This window comes from Lemur catta, chromosome 21 (genome assembly GCF_020740605.2).
Source record: "Lemur catta isolate mLemCat1 chromosome 21, mLemCat1.pri, whole genome shotgun sequence".
In the NCBI taxonomy this organism is placed as follows: domain Eukaryota; kingdom Metazoa; phylum Chordata; class Mammalia; order Primates; family Lemuridae; genus Lemur; species Lemur catta.
The window spans coordinates 21975909-22001047 of NC_059148.1; the positions used below are offsets into that span (position 1 = coordinate 21975909).

The 25139-nt window shown below is 41.0% G+C and overlaps 1 protein-coding gene across 1 annotated transcript in view; it reads right to left on the reverse strand.

Annotated features, from left to right (window-relative positions):
* The window catches only part of FBXW8 (F-box and WD repeat domain containing 8), a 100631-nt gene extending 75789 nt beyond the window's left edge, over positions 1-24842 (reverse strand). The window contains exons 1-2 of the mRNA XM_045534241.1: positions 24429-24842; positions 14178-14282 (exon numbers count right to left, since the gene is read on the reverse strand). Of these exons, the coding sequence (XP_045390197.1) occupies positions 14178-14282; positions 24429-24749 (426 nt within the window). The 5' untranslated portion in view covers positions 24750-24842. The remainder of the gene's footprint in view (positions 1-14177; positions 14283-24428) is intronic.
* Between the last annotated feature and the right edge of the window lie 297 nt (positions 24843-25139).

Genomic DNA, 25139 nt, shown 5'->3' on the forward strand with positions numbered 1-25139 from the left:
CGGAGTGCTCCAACATACAAAAAGCACCTCAGCAAAAGCTTAGACGTGATGGTTCAATGGATTTAAGGAAATCCCTGTTCAATCACTAGCTCTAAGCTAACCAGGCAGAAACTTCAGCAGCCACACATGACAAAAAATACAAACTAGAGAATTAGTCCAGAAAAGTCACTAAACAAACAGCACTAACAAGAAAAAAAAACCCAAAGCCAGCAATAATAAATTCTGCAAAGCGAGGAGAGACTGATTTCCAGAACTGTCATTATTTAAAATGTCCAGTTTTTAACAAAAAAATTATAAGACATGAAAAGAAACGGGAAGTAGGACACATTCACAGGGAAAAAAAGCAGTCAGCAGAGATTATCCCTGAGAAAGTCCAGACATTGGCCTTACTAAACAGACTTTAAACCAGCTATTTTAAGTATGTTCAAAATAGGAAAGAAAAGCATGTCTAAAGAAATAAAGCAAAGTATAAGAACAATGTCTTCCCACATAGAGAATATTGATAAAGAGATAGGAATTATAAAAAAGAATCAAACAGAAGTTCTGACATTGAGAAGTATAGTAATTGAAACAAAAATTCACCAGAGGGGCTTGACAAATCTGAGCAGGCAAGACTTGAGGACAGGAGTTCAAGACCAACCTGGGCAATATAGTGAGACCCTGTCTCTAAAAATATAAAAAAAATTTTTTAAATTGAGCTAGCAGAAAACCCATCAAATTTAAAGACAGGTCAATTGAGATTATCTAATCAAAGGAAGAAAAAGAAAAAAGAAAGAAATTCCAAAACAACAAAAAAAAAATGAGGAAAATGAACAGAGCCTCAGAGCCTGTGTGACACCATCCAAGTGTACCAACATACCCAAAACAAAGCTATACGGTAGCAGGGTTTTTGGTGTAATATTGGAACTACGTGGATATTAATCAAAACCAGGTTATTTTAAGTTAAGACGTTCATTGCAATCCCTGGGCAACCATTAAGAAAAAACAAACAAAAAAATTCAGTAAAAGAAACAAGAGAATTAAAATGGCACACTAGAAAATACCCATTTAACACAAAAGAAGGCAGGAATGAAGGAAGAGAGGAACAAAAAGACATAAGACATACAGAAAGAAGCTAAAGCTTACAAAGTAAAAATTTCTTGGCCAAAAACCAAGAACTCAGCTTAACTCAGTTTCAAAATTTCTGACTTTCTGTCTCAAGCAAACCATACCAAAAATAATCATTATTACAATACCTTATTCAATCAAAAGCATATCAAAGCAACACTGACCAATATAACACTCAGATGGCACATTAAAGTTCTAGCCTCCTTAATCACACTTCTGCTATGTATGTGTGCACACAAGCCCCATGTGTAATAGTCACATCACCTAGGTCACTTTCTCTGTAGGCACGGACACTTTGCACAGAATCCACAGCATCAGAAGTTAGACTAAGTGGGCATAAGTAAGTGGCAAGGCTTCTGTCATTTTTCTGAACCAAAGTGTCACACGGGCAGCATTGGTGGTACAGTGGTGAACACAGCTGCCTTCCAAAGCGTCACACTGCAATGCCAAAGATGTCACACTGGCTCAAGTCTTCAATGATTTAGAAATTGAAGAATTAAGAGGGATCTTGCAGATGAGTTAGGTGCATCTCCTCATTGCAAGAAGGCGCCTCACAGCATCCCTGGCCAGTGGAGGGCCAGGCAATCCTGGAATGCCTCTAGTGCAGAGCTGACCTCCCAAATAAGTCTGATCTACCACCAGGCAGTGTGACTACTAGAAAGCACTTCCTTCCGTTGTGTAGAAAACTAGTTCTACCTATGGCCATGACTTTGCCCTTCAGAAGAGATCTATTTCCCTCTTCCATCTGACACTCCCTCAAATAGCTGAAGATAGCCATCACATTCCCCCTTACTCATTTCTTCCTCAGTCTAAATAGCACCCATTTCCTCCTACTATTTGTCATATAGTTTCCATACCCACTCTCTGAATGTGCCCTGACATTTGTGCATCTACAGTCTCTCTCTTCAAACACGGCACTCAGTACTGAATAACAACCCAAATATGGGCTGTCCAGGTCCATGAACAGAAGAATCTTATCAGACATTAGGTTGCTACTTCACTTGTAGATATTTCATCACAACTACTCTACTAATGGGCCTCTAAAGTTTCTGAAGTCTGTTTAATTTATTAAATATTTAAGGCAGACAAAAAGGTATAAAGAATATTGCAAACACCCAGTGACTCATTACCCTGCATAAGAAATAAAATATTGCTAATAAGCTTAGAACTCCTGTGTATCTCTCACTGTTCACATTCTCTCCCCCTCAGTTTGGTGTTCATCATTCTTTAGGATCTTTTGAAACACAAACTGCAATTTTTTTAAGAAGTGCCTATTTCTTACCTCCATGGTATTATTTCTTGCACCTAAGTTCATATCGTTCTAAACTTTCTATCCATTTTAAATCCCACCTGATTGTCTGCCCCATATCCCAGCATTTTAGCATCCTCAGATCATATCTGAATCCCAATTCTGTCATTCACTGCATTAGCTACTTCTCCCATCCATTAGTCATCTGCAAAATATGGTCTGTGGGTCTTTGCATCTTAATTTAAAAAAAAAAAAAAAAGTTAACCAGGATGGTGCTGAGGATAGAGCTCTGTGGCAAACCACTGGAGCCCACACCCCAGGCTGACACGGATCCATTAAGCAGCCCACCCTGGGCATGGCCACAGCATCAGTTACAAATCCACTTAACCACACTGTCATCCCACACTTCTCCATCTCAGCCTTAAGGGCTCAGGAAAACAAACCCTCATTTGATCACAAGTGGTCAGGCAATAAAGAATGGGATAACGACTCAATAACACTGGAGCTCCGGTTTGACTAGACAGAACACCAAGGTTTTATTTTTGGCAAGTTTGGTCCACAGCTGAGCCTACCCATGATACCCGGGTGGTGTCTGTCCATCTGTCTGTGCCAGAGTGAGTCTAAGCACCAGCCAATCATGAAGCACCAACAGGGATAGACCAACGTCAGCTGCGATGCGGCTAGGCCACAACTCAAATAGTTCCAGAATAGAGCAAAACCCCTAACAGAGCCCTGGAATTCAGGATTAAATAAGGTGTAAGATAAGGGGTAACAGACACAGACCCTCACAGGTCCTCAAAGGCAAAAAGTGCTAACTAAACACAGGGCAGCTTTACTCTGATCCTTGGGATACATAAGCCTTCTTTGTAAAGACTGTACAACATAAAATTTTGTAGAAATCATGAAATGTAACTACTGAAACAAAAGAGTAGGAGTAGCTAAGAGATCATATAAATGTAGTAATTATTTCATTACACGGACCAGCATTTCCCAAAGCATGTTAGGTAGAACAACAGCTCCTTGAGGTGTTGATAAGCACCTTAAAAAAGGACTCTAAAGTCAAATGAGTTTAGGGAACACTGGTTTAAACAAAACTGAGCAGGATTCTTTGCTAATGCTTGGGACCAGGAAGGTTTCAAATTTCCAATTTTTTTTTCCTGAGTTTTGAATATTTGCATTATACAACTGAGCATCCCAAATCCAAAACTCTGAAATCTGAAATGCTCCAATGAGCACTTCCTTTGAGCATCCTGTCAGTGCTCAAAAAGTTTCAGATGAGAGCATTTCAGATTTCGACTTTTGATTTGGGAGGTTCAATCTGTATTAAGAAGCTGCATTTCTTAAACTCAATTGGTTCCTGATCTTTTTTTGCAAGGAATTATCTCAAGAGCTCTGTGCTCTGCAGAAGTCACTTTAGACAACACTGATATGGGTTATTGGTCAATCAGTTAAGACATGTGCTGGGCACTAACTACGTACTGGGCAATAAGGCCAGCAATGCTCATCCATTTTCCACCACGAGCTGCCAAACCAATACCTTTTGCAAGTGAGAGACATGCCATGGACACACTCAAACTGGGGGACTGCCTCCTCACTGCTGAGGAAGCTATACAGAAAAGGTTTGGTCCCTGCCCTTATACCCAAGTTGGATCACAAGACTGACCCCAAATTCGGGGGCGGGGGTGTAATCTTTTTAATTCTGTAGCCTAAAAATGAGCTATAAGGCTGCCTTTTGTGAGATGGAGCCTCTGAATCATCAGCATTTTAGGAGAATCCAAATCCACCACTCAATGACTGCAAACTAGAAAACCCCAATTCAACATTCTGGATGAGTTTTCAAGAAAACTAAACTGAACAAATTTCAGCCACTTTAAAATGGAAAAACTTTTCAACAGGACTTTCAGGAAGTCCAAATATATTAGACCTTAAAAACTTCGGAAGCTGAAAGCAGATTTTTCTATCAGCTTCAAGGGAAATGCCAAAGTCATTTTAAATAACAACTTGAGATTCATACAGCAGGGTTATGGGATGAAAAACTGTGAACAAAAAGATGATGCTCTGGCTCATCATCCACATCACTAACCTCAGACCAGTGCTTATTCTGTGGAAGATAATATGCAGGATAAAGTCTAAGTCCTAGATAACAAACAAAAAATCTCTTTGAGTGATTTATAAAACCTAGAGGCAAGAATTACTTCCAAAAAGGGATCAGAACTGTATCTGCAATTAGATATTAAAAACAGAAATGCAAAAAAAAAAAAAAAAAAAAAACAGAAACGTGCCAATAATTTCTGTGGCAAACCAGAAAGGGAAGGTGCTTTTTTCCTTCTCTAAAGGGAGAACAAAAATTATAGGCTTGAAGAATTTCTTTTAATTCTGAAGAAAAAAAAAAATCAACAAGAAAAAGACCTAGTTAAACCTTCACAAGCAAATTTTAAAGGGCCCACCAAAAGGAAATCTTTGTAATTGTTTTGCTTTCTTAAGTTATATTAATATTAAATCCAGCAAGTTTACAAGGCTGAATTTTCCAAAGCGCAAATGGTCTTTAATACCCCAGAATTGGAATGGCCCTGCTCAGTAAAGGCCCCACTGAGTGAGCCTCAGCTGCAAGAATTTGCTAATAAAAGTGTCTCCAGCATTTTGCTTTATAGCACCACTGTGAATTGCAGCATTTAAAAAAAAAAAAAAGCTCTTGGCTCAAAAATTAGCTTTATTAACTCTGCCTGGATCAGGGTTACCAGTGAGGCTTAAGGGGGAGGTTGTCATTGTTCCTTACACTCACACGCTCACAGGCCACATCTATTCGGGAAGGACACGTCATATACAGACAGCTCTCTCTTTACTCATCATCTCAATTCCTCATTTGCTCTGGAACCTGCTAGCTCTTGCTCCCATCACGCCACTGATTCTGGACAAGGTCACCAATGACCTCCAAGCCGCCAAATCCCATGGTTCTTTCTCAGTCCTCCTCTTATCTGACAAACAGCAGCGCCCTCTGATCACTTTCTCCTCCTGGAGAACGTTTATCCCCTGGTTCCAGGGGACTGTGCACCTGAGCTTTCTTCCTTCTTCACAGGGAACTCCTTCAGGGTCTCCTGCTGGCCTCTGATCCCATACTGTGCCAGGGCTCCATCCCTGAACCCCTCCTCTGTCTCTACTCACACTTCCTTGATGTTCTCATTTGGTTTCCTGGCTTTAAATACCATTGATGTTCTCACAGCTCCCAAATTTATATCTTTAGCTCAGAGCTCAACCAAGAACTCATCCTCAGCTTCACATCCAACCACTGATCCTCCCCCAAAATGTGCTCCTCAAACAGTCTGCTCCTTGTCAGTAAATGGCGACCTCGTCCTTCTAGCTGCTTGGCCCAAACACCATATCGTCCTTGTTGACTCCTTTCTTTCTCTCCCCAGGTCCAACCCATCCACATCCTAACTCTGCCAGCTTCTGCTGGTGCCATCCTGGCCCAAGCCACCATGTCCTCTTCTCTGGATTATTTTGGTAGCCTCCTAACTGGTTTCCCTGCCACTGTCCTTGTCCTCCTACAGCCAATTTTCCACACAGCAGCTCAAATAGTCTCTTTAAAAAGGTAGGTCAGACCTTGTCAGTCCTCTGCTAAACATACTCCAAAGGCTTCCTGCCTCATTCAGAAAAAAACTTCCAGCACTTGCTCCCCTGCCCCCATGCCCTACCGACGGTCCCCCTTCCCTGTAGGGCCCTGTCCCATATCTTCCTCCAGGAAAAAAACAAACAAAACAAAGAAAAAAAGAAACTTCCAGCCCTTTTAATGGACTAAATGTCTTTCACATTCTGACCATCTCCCCTCTTATTCCCTTCTGCATACCACAACCCATATTAGTTTCCTCTGGCTGCTCTAACAAACTACCACAAACTTAGTGGTTTAAAACAACACAGATTTATTCTCTTATATTTCTGAAGGCCAGAAATGTCAAATCAAGGTGTTGGCAAGGTTACATTCCTTTTGGAGGCTTCATGGGGAAATCTGTTCTTACCTTTTCTAGCTTCTAGAAACCACCTGCATTCCTCGGCTTGTGGCCCCTTCCTCCATCTTCAAAGCCAGCAGCACAGCATCTTTTCTCCTCTCCGACCTCCTGCCTCCCTTCCATAAAGAGCAGGAGGCCAGTAATTATACTGGGTCCACCTGCATAACCCAAGATAATCACCCTCACCCCATCTTTAGATCCTTAACTTAATCACATCTACCCTTTCCCAGGGATTAGGATGTGAAGGTATCTGGGAAGGCCATTATTTAGTATACCACAACCCACCCACTTTGACCTTCCTGCTGCTCCTCAAACACAGCTGCCACACCTGTCTCGAGGCCTCTGCACTTGCTATTCCCCTCCGCCAGAGACCTGCAGTTTCTTTCCTTCACCCCTCCTCCTTCAGGTCTTTGCTCAAAAGTCACCTTCTCTGTGACATCTTCCCTGGCCACGAAAAAGTACAACCCGATCACCACTGCTGTCGTATTTTTCTCCATAGCACTTATCGCCATCTGATGCACTCTCTATTTAATTACGTGTTTAGTGCATATAATGTAAGCTTTCTGAAAAGCAGGGTTTTTAAATGTTTTGTTCACAGCTGTATTCACTATCTAGAGCAGTGCCTGGCACATAGTGAACCGTCTGTGAATAACTGAATGAGATGAAAGAAAAGTCTTTTTTAAAAAATTGGATTGCTTTTATTCCCAAAGGTCGTATAAACAGCTCAGCTCCTGGCATGTGCTGGCCTCAACAGGCTCTTTCTTATTCAAATGAATTACCTTGCTTTCTGCTTTTTTTTTTCTTTTAAACTTTTTAATTATGGAAAGTTTCAGACACACAGAAGTAAAATGAGCAGTATAAACAACTCCCAAGTACCTATCAGTTCAACGATTTGTCACTATTTTGCCATTCTTGTTTCATCTAGCTCTCAATCTGTTTTCTAGAGTTGCTCTGCCTCTCCCTAAACCCCTGCTTAAAGGAGGCAGCCACTGCAATCACGTGAATTAAAAAGAACTCCTGAAGGTATTTGGGTCTTAGGCATACAAGGAACCTTCATATATCTCCCTGACGGCGAAGCCTGGTGGCAAAGGTGAAAGTTAAGAACTAAGGGAACCCTGCCAGCAACCTCAGATCTGCAGAATCATCTCTGCCATGAAAATCAATTCAGTCTCACTTGGCTACGGATTCCTCACTTTCAAAGACTTCATTAAGATTATAGATCTTTAGCTATAAGCACTTGGATTTCAGTTTCCTCTACATGAGCCTCTGGTAAGATCGCAAGATCATATTTTCTTTGAAATTGTGAAATATCATAATCTAATATACTGGGTTTTAGTTCCAGAATTACTTATTTTGTATCACCTACTTCTTGCTCACCAGTTTTATCATAAATCTTACATTTTTAACCTCTGCATCTTCCCTCTTTTTCTTAGTTTTTAAAATTTAAAAAAAATTTTGTTTTAGAGAAAAGTTACTCTGTCACCGAAGCTGAAGTGCAGTGGTGTGATCACAGCACACCACAGGCTCAAACTCCTGGGCCAAGCAATCCTCCTGCCTCAGCCTCCCAAGTAGCTGGGACTTCAGGCATGCGCCACTACACCTGGCTAATTTTTTTTTTAAATTTTTTATAAAGATGAGGTCTTACTATGTTGCCCAGGCTGGTTTCAAACTCCTGGTCTCAAGCAATCCTCCCACGTTGGCATCCCAAAGTGCTGGGATTACAGGCATGAGCCACTGCACTTGACCCCCTCTTGTTCTTTATTGCTTTCTTTATGCACATTTTTCCTTTTTCTGCCTTTTACTTGAAAAAACTGATATTGCTGATGTCCAAGCAGCTAAACTTCTAAAATTACACATTAGGAAATACACAAAACTAAAATATATGTTAAAAATGAAAGGGCTGGGCATGGTGGCTCCCACCATGTTCTGTAGTTCTGCAGATATTACCAATGGAGGAAACTGGGGGAAGGGTACATGGGACCTCTCTGTACAATTTTTTGCAACTTCCTGTGGATTTATAATTATTTTAAAAGTTTAAAAAATGAATGTTGGCAAATACCTAAAAAACCATCCCTCCTCAGAATTATTCATATCATGATATAATGACAGACTTACTTTTCTCATAAAAAACAAACAATTTTATAATTTTGGAAATCGACAACTTTGTCATTGTTAGTCACTGAAAAATATTATCCTTTAAAGTGCCAGGAATCCTGTGAGCACAAAAAAAGATGAACATAAAATTATAAACAGCAAAATGATAATGCTGTTGAATTGTCCAACAAATAGCTTGCTTACTAATAACCACGTTGTTTTCAAGACGTTTCAGCAAGAAATGCTCTCTCAGAGATACTAAGTCCCTCAAGAGACAACTATTGACAGCAAGGAGCTAGAGACGTCAGCATCACAGTGCACAAGGACCACAAACGAATGTAGCAAGGCTTTAGTTTTGAAAACATAAAGCCTCATAAAGCAGAAAAAGAGGAGAGGACATGGAAAGGAGGCAGAGGCAGAGTCAGAGCAAAATCAGTTCTCCAGCATAGTTTGTGGCATGATTAAATCTCAAAAGGCCTCCTCCCAGCCAGGGCTCCTTACTGTTAGTCAGTTACCAATTTGGCATAGAGATCTAAGCAAATAGGTTTTCCCCAAGGAAATACATATAGTTCCTGGTGCCAATTCCACATAACTGGCACAATTTCACTAAAATCCCAAAGGGCCTAGATTAAAAGAGAGAAAAAGAGAGACGGAAAGACAGAAAAGGCAAGCCCCCTCTAAAACAAAATCGTAAAGCAGCAGGGCATTCCATTCAACAGAAGGACTTCTTCCCTGTTTCAAAAATAAAAACACCACAAGAAACAAATGAAAATGCTACTGATTTTTTATGACTCTGTGGTTTTTATTTTAACGATTGAAGAAACAAAGCCAATTCTACAAACTACTGGCCATCCACTGTCATCTTCGTGTAAGAGCTCTATAAAAATCCTGGCTTCCTAGATCACTGCCAACTTAGTCACTGTACCTTTAAGGGGTTCTGTTTAAGAATTTTTTTTATTCTTTATACATGTGCTCTAAAAACTAGGTTAATAAAACAAAACAAAAAACCCCAAATCCAACTGGCCAAAGAGAGAATTCTGGTGGACAATTGGACTACTGTGTTGCAAATTAAACTGTTCACACCTGCAGAATAATCTCACCAGCATAACCAATCTACCCTGTAATGCAGCCTCTTTGTACCTAAAGGGGATCTATTCTTCCACTAGATCCTATCTTTCACTGATAAACTCTTTGGATGAGAAAACTAGCAGCAGATGTGAAAGCCACATGGCTCTCTACAAAGCAGGAGAGCAAAAAGCAATGTTAAAAGAAATGATTCCTTAAACAGCAGCTCACTATCAAGAATGAAGATTTTATCGTCTAATGCTGACTTTGTGTAAAGCAGCTAGCTAACAGACCCTGTTCCAAGACTTCAGCTAACAGCATCAGGCTGAAATCCAGGAGTTGGACTCATTTAGCTACACTCTCGTTTTCAACTCTTGGGAGCAGGGCCAATGTGTAAAGTTAGAATATAACAAATCAAATTTCCAAGGGGAAAGAAAACAATATAGGTACTCTGGCTTAATGCAACTGATAGGCTTTAAGCACAGTTTACACTTCAGCACATTTTTTTTTTAAGTGAATCTGAGCCTTTAAATAATTTCCATCATTTCCTAAAGACATACACTCTGCATCAAAAAATATTTGCTCTCACTTAATACTGTGGAATACCACAGAATACCAAAAATCTTTTCAAATTTATATTTAAGTAGAAAAATAACTTTGATTAAGCAAAACGCTTCATAAAGAAATAATGTAACACCAGAAACTCACTAAACTGTCCTGTATCATGTGATTTCACTGAACTGCTATGGAGGTAGCAAGCTCTAGACTAAATTTGGCTACAGTTTTCACCACTCTCAAACTGCCTTAATATTTTGAACTTCACATTGGTGGTGATGCTTTGAATTATAGTGTATAGTTTTCCTACCACTCAATTTTACTGAGCCCTTTCTCTTGAAGGTGTAAACTGTGTAAAATGCATTATGGAATCCAGGGATGGAAATGGTAACCACTAAACAAACTAATTTTTTGGCAGTTATGGAAAATGGATACTACAGTGTCTTCTAGGAAACACAGTTTATCAAAAACCAAATAGCAATCATACACACATTTACTTAATAAAAATCAAGGGAAATCTATAAATGTAATATAGCACATTAATAGAGTGATCATTTCAACAGATACAGAAAACGCATTTGACAAAATTCAAGATACTATCATGGTAAAATAAAATCTCTTTTAACAAATTAGGTATAGAAGGAACATACCGCAACACAATAAAGGCCATATGTGGCAAACACACCACTAATATACTCAACAGTGAAAAGCTGAAAGCTTTTCTTCTATTATAAGATCAGTAACAAGACAAGAATGTCCACTCTCACCACTTTTATTCAGCATAGTACTAGAAGTCCAAGCCAGAGGAATTAGGCAAGAGAAAGAAAGAAAAAGCATCCAAATTGGAAAGGAAGAAGTTGTCCCTATTTGCAGACAACATGATCTCATATATAGAAAACCCTAAAAGACTCCATCAAAACACTGTTAAGATAAATTTTTAACATAAAATCAGCAAAGCTGCAGGATATAAAATCAACATACAAAAATCAGCAGTGTTTCTATACACTAACAACAAACTATCTGAAAAAGAAATCAAGAAAACAATTCCACTCACAATACCTACAAAAAAATAAAATACTTAGGAATAAATTCAATCAAAGAAGTGAAAGACCAGTACATTGAAAACTATAAAAAAAAAGATAAAATAAATTGAAGATGCAAATAGATGGAAAGATATCCCATGTTCATCGGTTGGAAAACTTAATACTGTTAAAATGTCCACACTACCCAAAGTGATCTACAGATTCTACGTAATTGCTAATCAAAATTCTAAAGACATTTTTCACGTAAATAGAAAAAAACAATTATAAAATTTTTATGGAACCAAAAAAGACCCTGAATAGCCAAAGTAATCTTGAGCAAAAAAAACAATGCTGGAGGCATCGCACGATCTGACTTCAAAATATATACTACAGGCCAGGTATGGTGGCTCATGGCTGTAATCCCAGCACTCTGGAAGGCCGAGGCTAGAGGATCGCTTGAGCTCAGGAGTTTGAGACCTGCCTGAGCAAGAGCAAGACCCCATCTCTACTAGGCATAGTGGTGCACGCCTGTAGTCCCAGCCACTTGAAAGGCTGAGGCAGGAGGATCACTTGAGTCGAGTCTGAGGTTGCTGTGAGCTAGGCTGATGCCACGGCACTCTAGCCCAGGCAACAGAGTGAGACTCTGTCTCAAAAAAAAAATTTATTAAAAAAAAAAAAAAAAGAGCACAAAGCTATAGTAATCAAAACAGCAAGGTACTGGCATTTAAAAAAAGACACATAGACCAATGGAACAGAAAGCCCAGAAATGAACTCACGCATTTACAGTCAATCGATCTTCAACACAGATTCCAAGAACACACAATGGGAAAGGACAGTCTCTTCAATAAAGGGTGCTGGGAAAACTGGATATCCACATACATAAAAATGAAATTAGACTCCCATCTCACACCATATACAAAAAGAAAAAAAATTCAACATGGAATAAAGTCCTAAACATAAGACTTGAAACTATAAAATTGTAAGAAGAAAACATATGGAAAAAACTCCATGACACTGGACTGGGCAATGATTTTTTGGATATGACGCCAAAAGAACAAGCAACAAAAGAAAAAATAAATAGGTGGGATTACATCAAGCCACAAAGTTTCTGCACAGCAAAGCCAATAATCAACAGAGTGAAGAGACAACCTACAGAATGGGGAAAAATATTTGCAAACCATGTATCTGATAAGGGGTTAACATCCAAAATCTAAGGAACTCAAACAACTCAATAGCAAGGAAACAAATAACCTAGTTAAAAAATGAGCAAAGAACTTGAATAGACATTTCTCAAAGGAAGACATACAAATGGCCAAGAGATGTATGCAAAATAATGCTCAACATCATTAATCATTAGAGAAAGGCAAATTGAAACCACAATGAGCTATCACATCGTATCTGTTAGAATGGCTATCATCAAAAAGACGAAAGGTAAGTGTTGGAAAAGATGTGGAGAAAAGGAAACTCCTGCACACTGTTGGTGGGAATGTAAATTAGTACAGCCATTATGGAAACACAGCTTCCTCAGAAAATTAAAATTAGAACTACCATATGATCCATGAACCCCATTACTGGATATACACCCGAAGGAAATGAAATCAGTATGTCAAAGAGATATCTGCACTCCCACATTCATTGTAGCATTATTCACAATAGCCAAGATACAGAATCAATCCAAGTGTCTACAGCCAGATGAATAAAGAAAATATGGTGTGTTTATACACACACACACACACACACACACACACACACACACAAAATGAAATACTATTCAGTCTTAAAAAAGAAGGAAATCCTGTCATTTACAAAAACATGAATGAATTTGGAGGACATTATGTTAGGTGAAATAAAGCCAGGCACAGAAAGACAAATATCACATGATCTCACTTAAATGTGGAATCTCAAAAAGTTGAACTCATAGAAATAGAGATTAGAATGGTGGTTACCAGGGAATTTGGGGAGTGGGAGATTGGGAAGATGTTAGTAAAAGGATACAAAATTTCAGCTAGACAGGAGAAATAAGTTCAAGAGTTCTATTGTACAACATGGTTACTATGGTTAATAATGTATACTTGAAAATCTTTTTTTTCTCCTATATGCGTGCATGCATGTGTATGCGTGTCTACTTGAAAATGAGTAAGAGACTTTAAGCGTTCTCACCACAAAAAACGAAGTGTGAGGTAATATATGTTAATTAGTTTGAGCCATTTCACAACGCATACATATTTAAAAACATCATGTTGTACACAATAAATATAATTTTTACTTGTCAATGTAAAAAAATAAAATATATTTTTTAAAGAAGAAAAATTATACACTCCTGGCCAAAAAGACAAGAAGAGAACAATTTTAATGGCATAAAAACCTTTGCCTCTCAAAGTGTGGCCAAAGCCACATTCACATCACCTGGTTAGAAAGGTAGACTATCAGGCCCCACCCCACACCTCCTGAATCCAAATTTGCTTTTTATCAAGATCCCCCCACGATTCGTACACACGATGAGGTCTGGGCTAAATGATACATCTCACCATTCCACGCCACAGGCGTATGTCCCAGAGTAAGCACGAGATGGGTGACACTGATCTGCAATCCCGCAGTGAGTCTCAGTTCTCACGTGCTTTTACACCTCACTGAGTGGGACTCTGGTGTTTAAATGGTAATTTGGCCTGTACACCTAAAATATGACTTCACTGTTCTGTCCCCAGGCTGACCCTCAGCTACCAACCTAACAACTGGCTTGATTTAAGCAAGAGTTCACATCTTTGCATTAAAAGCTGTGAGAACATTAACAGCACAAGCAAGCTCAATAAAGGCTGAGCGCAGAGCTGTCAGCCTCTAGCACGCTGCCACAGGTCAGCCATAACTCAGACTGCAGAAGAGAGTTCTTCAGTAGACGGTCACAGAAAGATACACACCAAGTGGTGATGTGCAACACCACCCTTTAAGGTCAAGGTTGCTTTCCTTCAAGTAAACTTGCTAACCAATTCACTGATTCTGTAAAGCAAAGTTCTGTTACCCAGGATCTTCCTATACTTCAATCACGCATTTAGGAAAATCTTGAACACGTTAATGATGGCTTACCTGTGCACACCTTCCTAGTTCTTTCCTGTTCAGATACTGAAATATATTGATTGCCAATTCATAAGGCAACTGGATATCAAAGAAGGGCACATCATCCATTTCATTCTGAGGAGAAAAAAAAGAAAGAAAATAAGTTTACGATTCTAAGATATGAAAATAATTGCTACTTACAGGCCCTTTAAATGACCAGAGATATTCTTAGGTGGTGACAAGGGAGATGAAGCTGTTTCCCAGGAGAGAAGCATCCTCACCTTTTCATGAAGGAATCATGGAACTAATTCAGAACCTGCCAGCCACGCTCAATTCTCTGACCCCCAAACCACCCCTCCTCACATTCACTTATGAAATCCACATGACTGTTTCCCATAATGCTTCAAAAGGAGAAGCAGGGGTGCTGTCTTACGTCCTGGGGTACACCACAGGAATCAGTGCAAAGGTCTGCGGGAAGCCTCCTGCCTTCTATGGAAGGGTGAGCAGCAGGTGGCCCAGAGAGTGAGCCTTGAAATCAAGGAGGCCACCCTTCCTCCCAGGAAAACCACTGTACCCCCAACTTGGAAGGGAGTGAGCACCCACAGCTGGAGCAATGCTGCCCGAGGTCACTAAAAGGTTTTCATCGGGAAAAGAACAGGGCTGTGAAAGTGAGCAAAAAGTAAATAAATGGAACACTGCTCCTGACTGAGATGGCAAACACCATCTCTCCTTGGCCCTGGAGAAGCACAAGGTTTCCTAATGCTCTCAGGGGCTTACGCTGGTTAACCTGAGTGAGCCAGCACAAACAAAGCAGTTCTTCTTTGGTGTCATTTATTAATGCAGAGAAATTAGAGCTCGCCTGCCTTTGGATAAGCAATTAGAGATGAGGTAACAGGCTTTATTTGAGAGATAAGGCTGTCATGATGATCCTGGTAGCACAAAGAAATATGAGTGTGAAACAGAAAAAAGCCAAGTATGCACATGTACCTCTCTGCCAGTTCCCAAATCCACCTGCCAAGGCTCACTTTGGTATGTGCTTCTGCAAAGCTAGGGAAAACTGCATTCTTTGTCCCAACAGAACTCACTTAATAAAATTCATTTTTAATAAGCTTTGACTGACATCAATGACTTAATGGTTGCAAGAAAATTGTTATTCACCACTCAAATACAACAGTCTTAACGTATCACAATGCTGTAGCCTCAAAATAGAAAATAGTATCAGCATTTTTAAGGGAATATGAGCACTGACTTAGACCCTACCAAGGCTCAGGGTAAAGATTTTTCTGGAATCATGTTTCTATTCATCTAGGAGTCTCAGGGCTAAAAGCTAATCCAGAGCAGAAGAAGGAAATGTGGTATGCAACTACAAAAACAGTGCAAAGTTAAATAGGAAGGCCAAAAAGGATCTCTACAGGAGAAAAGAAAAAGCACTGACAATTCTCTGTGGGCAAAGAAGGAACAGAATGTAAAATCAGGAGACAAATGTTGGCCATAAAGAAAAAAAACAGGAAAAAAATCTGCAAGTTCAATTAGAAGACACAGAGTCCTTGCCCAAAAAAATAATGGAAAGTCATTGGTCTAATGTCAGGCTAGGTTCCCTCACACAACTAACTGGCTTCACTCACCAAGAAAAAGAGGCATCACTTTCTCCCTCAGCCCAGATACAACTTGAGACTCCTCAACACAACACTGGAGGGAGTCACTGCCCGTTAAGGAAAGCTGCACACAAGACAAGATGTTCCTTTGCAAAACCGAACTTCCCACTGCTTTCTCTGTGGGATTATTTTGATTTTGTGAAATGGAGGGACCAGCCTACTTTACCTACTGGATAAAGAAACAAGAGAACAATGTTCCTTATCCTCATACAACCAGAACAAAGGCAAAGAAAAGCCTGCACTCACTGAAACTGAAGTTTCATCAGTGAAAACTTAGCTTTTCACTGTTAAGAGACTTGCCAGGCATTGCTTTCTTCAACTGGTCCCAGTCAGGACTCAATATGAACTGGTTTCTGAACTTGACACAACTCTCATGAGGCACGAGACAGCATCTGCTTTGTTTTTAGTTATTCTGGTGCAGAAAAGTCACACTTCTAGTAGCAGGAGCCTTCCATCTTTTGCCTGTTCAGTTGGCCTATTCTCCATCCTCACCCTGGAAGATAATAATGGCTCTGTCTTAGCATAACCCCAGCCCTGCCACCATTATCTTGATCCCAATCACCACAATCTCTGAGAAACAAAGATTCAGAGCAAAGATTCAAACTGATAAACCTGTTCTGTCACCTTACCAGCCACGAGACTGGGCTAAACACATCTGAGCTTCCTCATCTGTAAAACAGACAAAAGCACTCTACGAAATAAGTACGCTATTAAAAATAAAATGAGACTCCACGCTGGATCACTGCTAATTAATGCACGTACTGTGATGGTTCTTGACTATTTAGAAAGTTCTGGAGGGCAACCACTGTTTCAAAGCACTGAATTGTAATTATGTAAATACCAACATGATACAGCCAAACTTTTTTTTCCCCAATCACTGTGCTCTTACAATTCTGATCTAAACTTCAAAACAGATCAAGTCCCAGACTTCCACGTAAATGACCTTCCCTGTTGCTAACCACTGGCTGGGAAATGGCAGGGGGGAAAAAAGAAACCAATATACTACAGGAAGATCCACATCTTAAGAAAGATGTAGACCCATGAGGTCAGGAGACCAAATGCTGACGTTTCATGCTGCACACCTGGAATAATTTTGGCAAGACATTCTGTCAATGGCTCTTGTAGTGGATGCAGAAGCTGGTCACTCAGATCTCCCCTTCAGGTCCCAGACATTCATGCCCCTGGATGAAAATGCTGCTTACTGTTGACTCATAGCTGAGTCCCTTCCTAGGCATTGCCTTTGACCAAACAAGCTGCTTTGTCCAAGTTACATCCCCTCCCTGAGGGCAGCCTGCATTCAATGACTAGTTGATGCCTCGGCACAAAGGCCTGGCCGCCCGGCCTCACTTTGGGACCTCTCTGAAAGGCTGACCCACTAAAGCACCTACGTGCAAATCTCCGTCTCAGAGTCTGTTTTGTGCAAAGTCCAACCGTTTTTACCAACACCACAGACGTGACCCATGATAGTCCTGTGTTCAATACTTTCCCAAGGGTTCCTGTATACACTGCCAGAGACATTAGTCTAGATAGCCTGCTTCCCTCTCCTCTACTGAAGGAGGCACACTGGAATGCAGGTAATTGAGAGTGACGCTATTACACAGACAGAGAGCCAACAAAACAGAGTAAATTCAAGGATAAGTAAACGATTCATAAACTTCAGTTGTTATTAGTAACATATCATCTGGGAAACACCTTATAAAAGACAGAGTTATGAACATGTTTGACCCTAAGGCTGAAAATGCAACTTTTTTAAATAGGTAGGCATGATTTCACAAGAATATGAAGCCACATCCTGGACAAAGGCTGTGGCCTGGTAATCACATAAATCCTAATACTGTAGCAGCAGCAGAATGTCATAAGTACTCTGATCTGGTACTTCCCACAGTCCACAAACGTAGGTAAAAAATACTACTTGCTACCAGTGTGCATAGAAATACCTTGTTTCTAGAAGATAAAAGATGTTCCCAACACACAAAGTGTTTGAGGTGATGGACATGCTAATTACTCTGATTTGATCATTACACATTGTATATATTTATTGAAATGCCACACTGTACCCCATAAATAAGTACAATTATATCTCAATTAAAAATAAAACTAATAAAAATAAATAAAAGATGCTATCAGACTTCAGCACACAGCCATCCAAAGTTATGGGCCACATTAATGCGACTCTATATTGACTTAAAAACATGCAAATGGACAACTTCAAATTTCAGAAACAAAGATATTTCAAGGAAGAAATTAAAGGCATTGGAAATATTAATATAGGGAAACTTGGTCACACTATAAAAATATCAATGTGACTACAATGTTTAGAGAGAATAATTTTGTAGTAATTTAACAGCTCCCAACAATGTGAGACTGGCCAAATTTATTCTACAGAAGACCAATAAATTCAAAGTATTAATATTACTTCAAATTTAAGGTATCTTTTTTATAACATACAACCTGGCTTTTAATTCCTTGACAATGACTCAGATAATGATTCTCTATCAGTATTGGTGACTCTTGTCCTGTGTTAAACATCAAAATCACCTGTAGAGTTAAAAAAAAAAAAAAAAGTGCTCAGGTTCCCACCAAATTTCCAGATCTACTGCTTAAATATCTCTTTCTCAGGGGATCCTCAAGTACATTAAAAGTTGAGAACCACAACCCTAAATCACAGGCAGATATAAAAATCAATCCATCCTCTCTTTCCTAATCAAGCAAAAAAACCCACAAAGGGGTCATATTACTTTGTTAATTTGAAGTCAGTGAATACTAGATTTTCCCAAAGTCTGCTGGACTTACTCCAAAAATGCTGAGAGAAATTGCAAATAGATCCATCCCCAGGGAGGCTGATTTGTACTCCTATGTGCTAATGTAAGACTAATTCTGTAAATGGATTGGTTTTTTGCCTTACTATTAGAAATTTAATCTGTCTTCTCTTGTTTAACAGAAGAAGGGATAATTACTAAGAGCCAAATCAGTAAAAAGTAAAGAAACTGACTTAAGGTTTTTGTTCCCAATGTACATCTCCAGGGCAGAGAGAACATGAAAGATCTCTCTAGGTGCTTTTTTAAGAAACTGAGAAAAGCACCCTGAGTTCACGTAAGCGATCTGTAATACCATTTCTATTAAATCTGTGACTGAAAGGAGACTGTTTTCTAAGTTTATCTCAACTTTCCACATACTGCAGAAGCTGAGCAGAGCAGATCCACACAATCTCAACCAGAGGGAACGGATGAGTTCCAGTTTCACCCGTGTCTTCTTTGAGACCAAAAAAATTGGTTGGCTGGGGGAAAAAAGTCTGAAATGCTGTCAAGATAATCAGGCATCTGTTTACAATCCCCAATTTGTCTCAAAATACACAGTCTTATACAAAGAAAAAAATGTCAGAAATACCAACACGTTGACGATGGTCGTCTTTGAGCAATGACATTATGAGAGATATTTTTTTCTTTCTATTCTGCTGAATTTCCTAAGTATTTCTACAGTGAGCATTCAATATTTCTACAGACATGGCAAAGCAATACATTTTTTTTAAATAATTTATGTTCAAAACACTATCTGAATTCAGGGTCATGCCAGGGACTGGAGGGAGGGAGGTGCTGTTAGCAAATGTAGGAGAAATGGCGTCTACACTCAAAGAACTAAAATCTTTTATAGAGATAAGTCATCATCATGTGAAATGGAATGAATACGGGAGACTACAAAAGGCAGTACAGACAGTCCCCTGAGGTATTCCAAAGTTCGTTAGTAAGCTGGCTATTTAGAACTTGGATATCATTTCTCCAGAGAAACAATGCTATAAAGAGTGGTTAAGCTCCCAAGCAGTCCACAAAAAGCCAATTTCTCTCTTAACATTTAATCTAATCCCCATGCCCAGCTGCGAGGAAGAGCAAAAGGTATTCAATAAAAATCTGTTGATTGCATGTGTGGATGATATAACTAAACTATCACACTACAGACTCTAACCAGCCCAGTGCCTTACACACAGCAGATGCACAATAAATGTCCATGGGATTTACCTTTTTTTTTTTTTTTAACAGGAATAGGCTTTCTAACTTCAAGACACATTCTCATTCCCCTGGGGACTGCAGGCAGGGAGTGAGAGAATGCCAGAGCAAAGGACTGGGGGAGCCAGTGCTGAGGGAGTCCCAGGAGCCTGGGTGTGGCAGTGAAGGAAGTTGGTGTGAAACAAAACAGGCTGGACCTCTGCTTTGAAGCCCCCTTTTAGTCTAAACTGGGGATCAGCGCTTTAGGACACAGCCAGGAGAGAAAACAGGGAGAAAAGATTCAGATCCCAGAGGGGTGTGGATGTGTTTGTGCAAATCCAGGTGGCAGTGCTTGGGCACAGTGGCTCACGCCTGTGATTCCAATGCTTTGGGAGGCTGAAGCAGGAGGATCACTTGAAGCCAGGAGTTCAAGACCAGCGTGGGCAACAAAGTGAGACCCCCGTCTCTATAAAAAAAACTTTTGTAAAAGCTAGCTAAGTGTGGTGCTCCCACCTATAGCTCTAGCTATTCAGGAGGTTGAGATGGGAGGATCGCTTGAGCCCAGGAGTTTGAGGTTACAGTGAGCTAATGATCACCTACTGCACTCCAGCCTGGGCAACAGAGTGAGACCCTATCTCTTTAAAAAAAAATTTTTTTTTGTATTAGTTACCAACAATTAAAACTGAGAAGAATTTGTGGGGTTGATTGTAGTGACAGCCCCTGACTTTGTCATGCCTCCCTGAATCCAGGCACTTGGGTAAGTCCACACTGACTCTGGGGTTGACCATATGACTTGGTTTACACAATGTGACAATAACACTGTCTTCCATTCCCCCCCTCTCTATAATGAGACTTCAAAAGCACCTGGGCGTTGGGGCTTGGTCCTCTTGCTGTTCTCAAAACACTTAGAAGGCCCACACGGGGCTAAGTTGCTGGATGACGAGAAACTCATAACCCAGACCTACACATCTATCCACAGAGACAGACATACCCACACACACACAGCCAACTAGCCAACTCCCAAAAGCAGAGCTGCCCAGGTGACCAGCAGTTAACCTCAGATGTGTGACCTTACCCATACCCAGTTCAAACTGCCACCATGCTAAATGGTGAGCTAATAGTGGTTACTTTAATCCAAAGTTTTGGGGTGGTTTTTTTATGCAGCAAAAACTGAAGAGACAACATAAAAATACATATTCTCAATTTTTAAAAAATCTAAAAGTCTTACAACACAGGACCACATTCCTACATGGCAACAACCAGCTAACATGGGCAGTGGCTACCACCTTTAGCCCAGCCACAGCATGTATTTCCCAGTTTGTCACTTCCTATCAGCTCACCCATGCTGGATCAAGTTCAGCTGCTACATGTCATTTCAGCTGGATGTTGTTTTATTTATGGTAATAAAGAAAATGAAATACTATATTCCACATACTAGAGGTACTATCAAAAGTGAAAAAACCAGTATAACCACTTTGAAAAACTGTCAACATCTACCAAGGCCGATATATGCATACCCTATGACCCAGCAATTCCACTCCCAGGTGAATACTCAGGAAAAATGTGTACACGTTCCAAAAGATGTACAAAACATTCACAGTGGCACTACTACTGACAGCCCCAAACTGGCTACTAACAAATTAGCAATAATGCCCATCAACAGAAGAATGAATAAAATGTGGTACGTTTATAGGGCTCAATCTCACAGCTAATGTTATACACAAGAAGCCAGACACGAAAGAATATGTGCTGCATGATTCCACTTATATATAGTGCAAAAGCAGATGAATTAAAATGTGGTTATAAGTCAGGTGAGTGGTTACTACTGGGTAGAAGAGAACAGGGGGTGGCGGTGGGGTTCTGACATGCTGTTCTGTGACCTGGGTGCTTACACGGATGTGTTCACTTGAAAATTAGTTGAGCTGTACATTTATGATTTGTACATTTCAATAGTTAAATTAGAAAAAAGTTTTAAAAAGTAAGAAAACCAAACCAAGAGGGCCATGTTTCAAGACATTTCCTACACTGACATGTTTAATGTGACCAAAAGAATGGTTGCCACTATGAAGCAGACCATAAAACTATGGCTGGAATCTGAAAGGGATTAACACCTGATGAGCTGGGGGGAAAAAAAAAAGGACCCAATATACACCACCTAGCCTACTTCACTCATCTACATCACCTGCCTGACCCCTGTGGGCTTTGGGGCTTGCAACCATTGACACAGGAATCCAAGCCTTTTCTATAAATTTTACCAGCATTTCTCAGACTGAAGATACTGGGTAGGTTTAGTGTCCCTTAAAAAATCAGTTACTTTCCTAATGTTCAATCTAGCAGATGGGGTTGAAAACAGCCACTGGAGAGGGCTGTTTTCGAGAACTGAAGAAAATAATGTCTTTGAACCCTTAAAATAGTACCAAAGAGAAAGTAAGCACACAATAAATTACTACTGCTTTATCTGTAGCAGTGTTACTAATGATTGCAAAGTATTTTTAAAAAGTAGAAGGGCCCCAGAGTTTGGATGTTGGTCACAGCATAGCCTAGTAACACCTAATGTGGTGATTCTGAACCGGGCAGGGAGACAGGGTAGGCTTTATCCAACTAAATATGAAACTTAGATTTTGATGTCCCCTCCATCTTTAGCATACAGTTGACCCTTGAACACGGGTTTGAACTGCATGGGTCCACTTATATGCAGGTTTTTTCCCATAAAAGTTACACTGTTTGCCTCCCCTTCCTCCTCTTCCACTCCGAGACCAATCCTTCCCTCCTCGGCCTACTCGGCGTGAAGGTGACAAGAATGATGACCTTTATGATGAGCCACTTCCATTTAATGAATAGTCAACATTTGTTCTCTAGCTTATTGTAAGAACACAGTACATAATACATATAACATACAAAATATGTGTTAACCAACTGTTAATATTACTGCTAAGGTTTCTGGTCAACAGTAGGCTATTAGTTGTTAAGTTTTGGGGGGTCAAAAGTTATAGGCAGATCTCCACTGGGGGGGAGGTCAGGACCCCTAACCCTCACATCGTTCAAAGGACAACTGTACTTGATTTACTTCTCCACTATTTTTGGTATTGATGCCTCCCTCACAAGTGTTACAGCTGAAAAGCATTGAGAATGAGGCTAAACCACAGGAGGATAGATAGTAGAGTACGATGTCTCAATCTAGACCATTCCAATCAGATTTCTGGACCCCTCCCCTGGCAACTGAGTCAGCAGCAGGTCTAGGGAGGATCCACCTGTGCTTTAACGAGGCCTCAGGTGCTTCTTATGCCAATTCAAGTTTCACTTGGTGAAATGTGGAGTCCAAGAAACCTGGGCCCAAATTCAATGCCCAGAATTTATCCACTGGATAACCACGGGCAAATGACAGAAAATCTCTTTGAGTTTCTTCATTTGTAAAAGGAGAGTTAAAAACCCACTCACAGGATTGTTGTATTAGAAATAAGACAGAGCACAGGACTAGCCACTTCGTAAAAACTCAAATAGTAGCTATTGTTATTTGAATAAAACTACGTATTACATAAAATACATAATTATGTCTTGAAACAACTTGCCACTTAAAGAATTATTCCCAGTTGGAAAGCTGTAGGGGTTTCCATTGAGCCTAATTTAAATCAAACTCTGGGAGCCCGAGGCAGGACGATCACTTGAGCTCAGGAGTTCGAGACCAGCCTGATCAAGAGCGAGACCCCCATCTCTACAAAAAAACAAAAAAAATTAGCCAGGCATGATGGCACACACCCGTAGTCCCAGCTACTAGGGAGGCTGAGGCAGGAGGATCACTTGACCCCGGGAATTTGAGGTTGCAGTGAGCTATGATGATGCCACTGCACTCCAGCCTAGGTGACAGAGCAAGACTTTGTCTCAAATAAATAAATAAATAAATAAATAAAAATTTGTAAAACAAACTGTTAAAACCAGCTGTCTTGTCCTAACTCTTAACCTGGGAGTCGCAAATGGTCACGGATGCATTTCAGGTGATCTTGATTTTACCAACTTTGTGAAGGGGGCTATTGTTAGTGGAGAGAGGATCCCAAGATTCTCCAAGGGATCCATGCTGCACAAAAAGATAAAAACTCCACACTAATGACAGTGTCCAAAGGACTTTTCCTCCTTTTTCTTGTTTTAAATTTTTTTTAATATATGCAGTTAAAAAAATTAAATGGTACAAACAATATAAAAAGAAAAGTTAAAATTCCTTCCTATCGATTAAATGGGTCCTCCTCTTCAAAAGCAACCTTTGTTAAAAGCTTAGGTATCCTCCAAAAACAGGATCGCCAATCTCATACTTACTCACATTCTAGATTGGGTAATTTTTTGTGGGTGCTGTCCTGTGCACTGTAGGATGTTCACGAGCACCCCCGACCTCTACCTATTATGTGCCCAGCAGCACGCACGCACACACGTTGAGGCACCCCAAAATGTTCAAATCTGGGTGACAAAATCGCTCCCGGTTGAGAACCACCGCCCCCAGAGATACCCTATGCATGCACAAACATAGGTGTGTGTGTGTCTACTCATTTTGTCGGACAATTGGTGGCACAAGCAATCACTTTCTAACTTATTGCGGGGATTTGTACTGGGGGCGGGGGGACCGGCCAAGGCCTGGGCAGAAGGCGAGGGCCACTCACCAGGTCGCGGATGAGCTGGTCCACCAGCTGCTCTCCGCCCCCAGCGCCGCCCTCGCGAGCCGGGGGAGACCGAGAACGGCTCGCCGCGTCCTGCCTGTCCGCCCGAGGTGCCCGCGTCGCCGGGGGACGCCCCGCGCCCTCCAGGAGGCCCTGAGCCAGTGCCAGGTAGCCTGAGGCCTGCTCGCCGCGCCCGGGAGCCACCTCTGGCCTCCGCGCCCGCCGCTCGGCAGCCTCGGGCCGTCGCCGCTTCCTCAGCGCCTGGGCCTGCGCCAGCTCCTCCTGCCAGCACCGACGGAACTCCTCCAGGCTGTGGTCGTCCATCGTCGCCGCTCCCGGGACTCCAGGCTCTCCTCAGTCCCTCCGGCTGCCACGGGACAGTGCCTCCACCGGAAGTTTCCGCCGCGGCCGGAAACCACCGCCGCCGCGGCTCTTGAGTTCCGGGTGGACGCCACGCCCCCGCCACGCCCCCTGCAGGGCCGCTGTGCTCGCTTGGCCGCCCCCGGCTTTGCGGCGCCCAAGGCCGGAGTCTGTACGGGGACCCCTCACCCGGTCAGCTCTCCTGCCTGCGACTTTGCCAAACCCAGACTGTGCGCCAAGCACTGTTCCTTCTTCAACAAACATGCATTGAGCGACAACTGTGTGCCGGACACTCAGAATTCAGCATTTAAATCTGCAAAAAAAAAAAAAAAACAAAAACCCCTTCCGACTTAG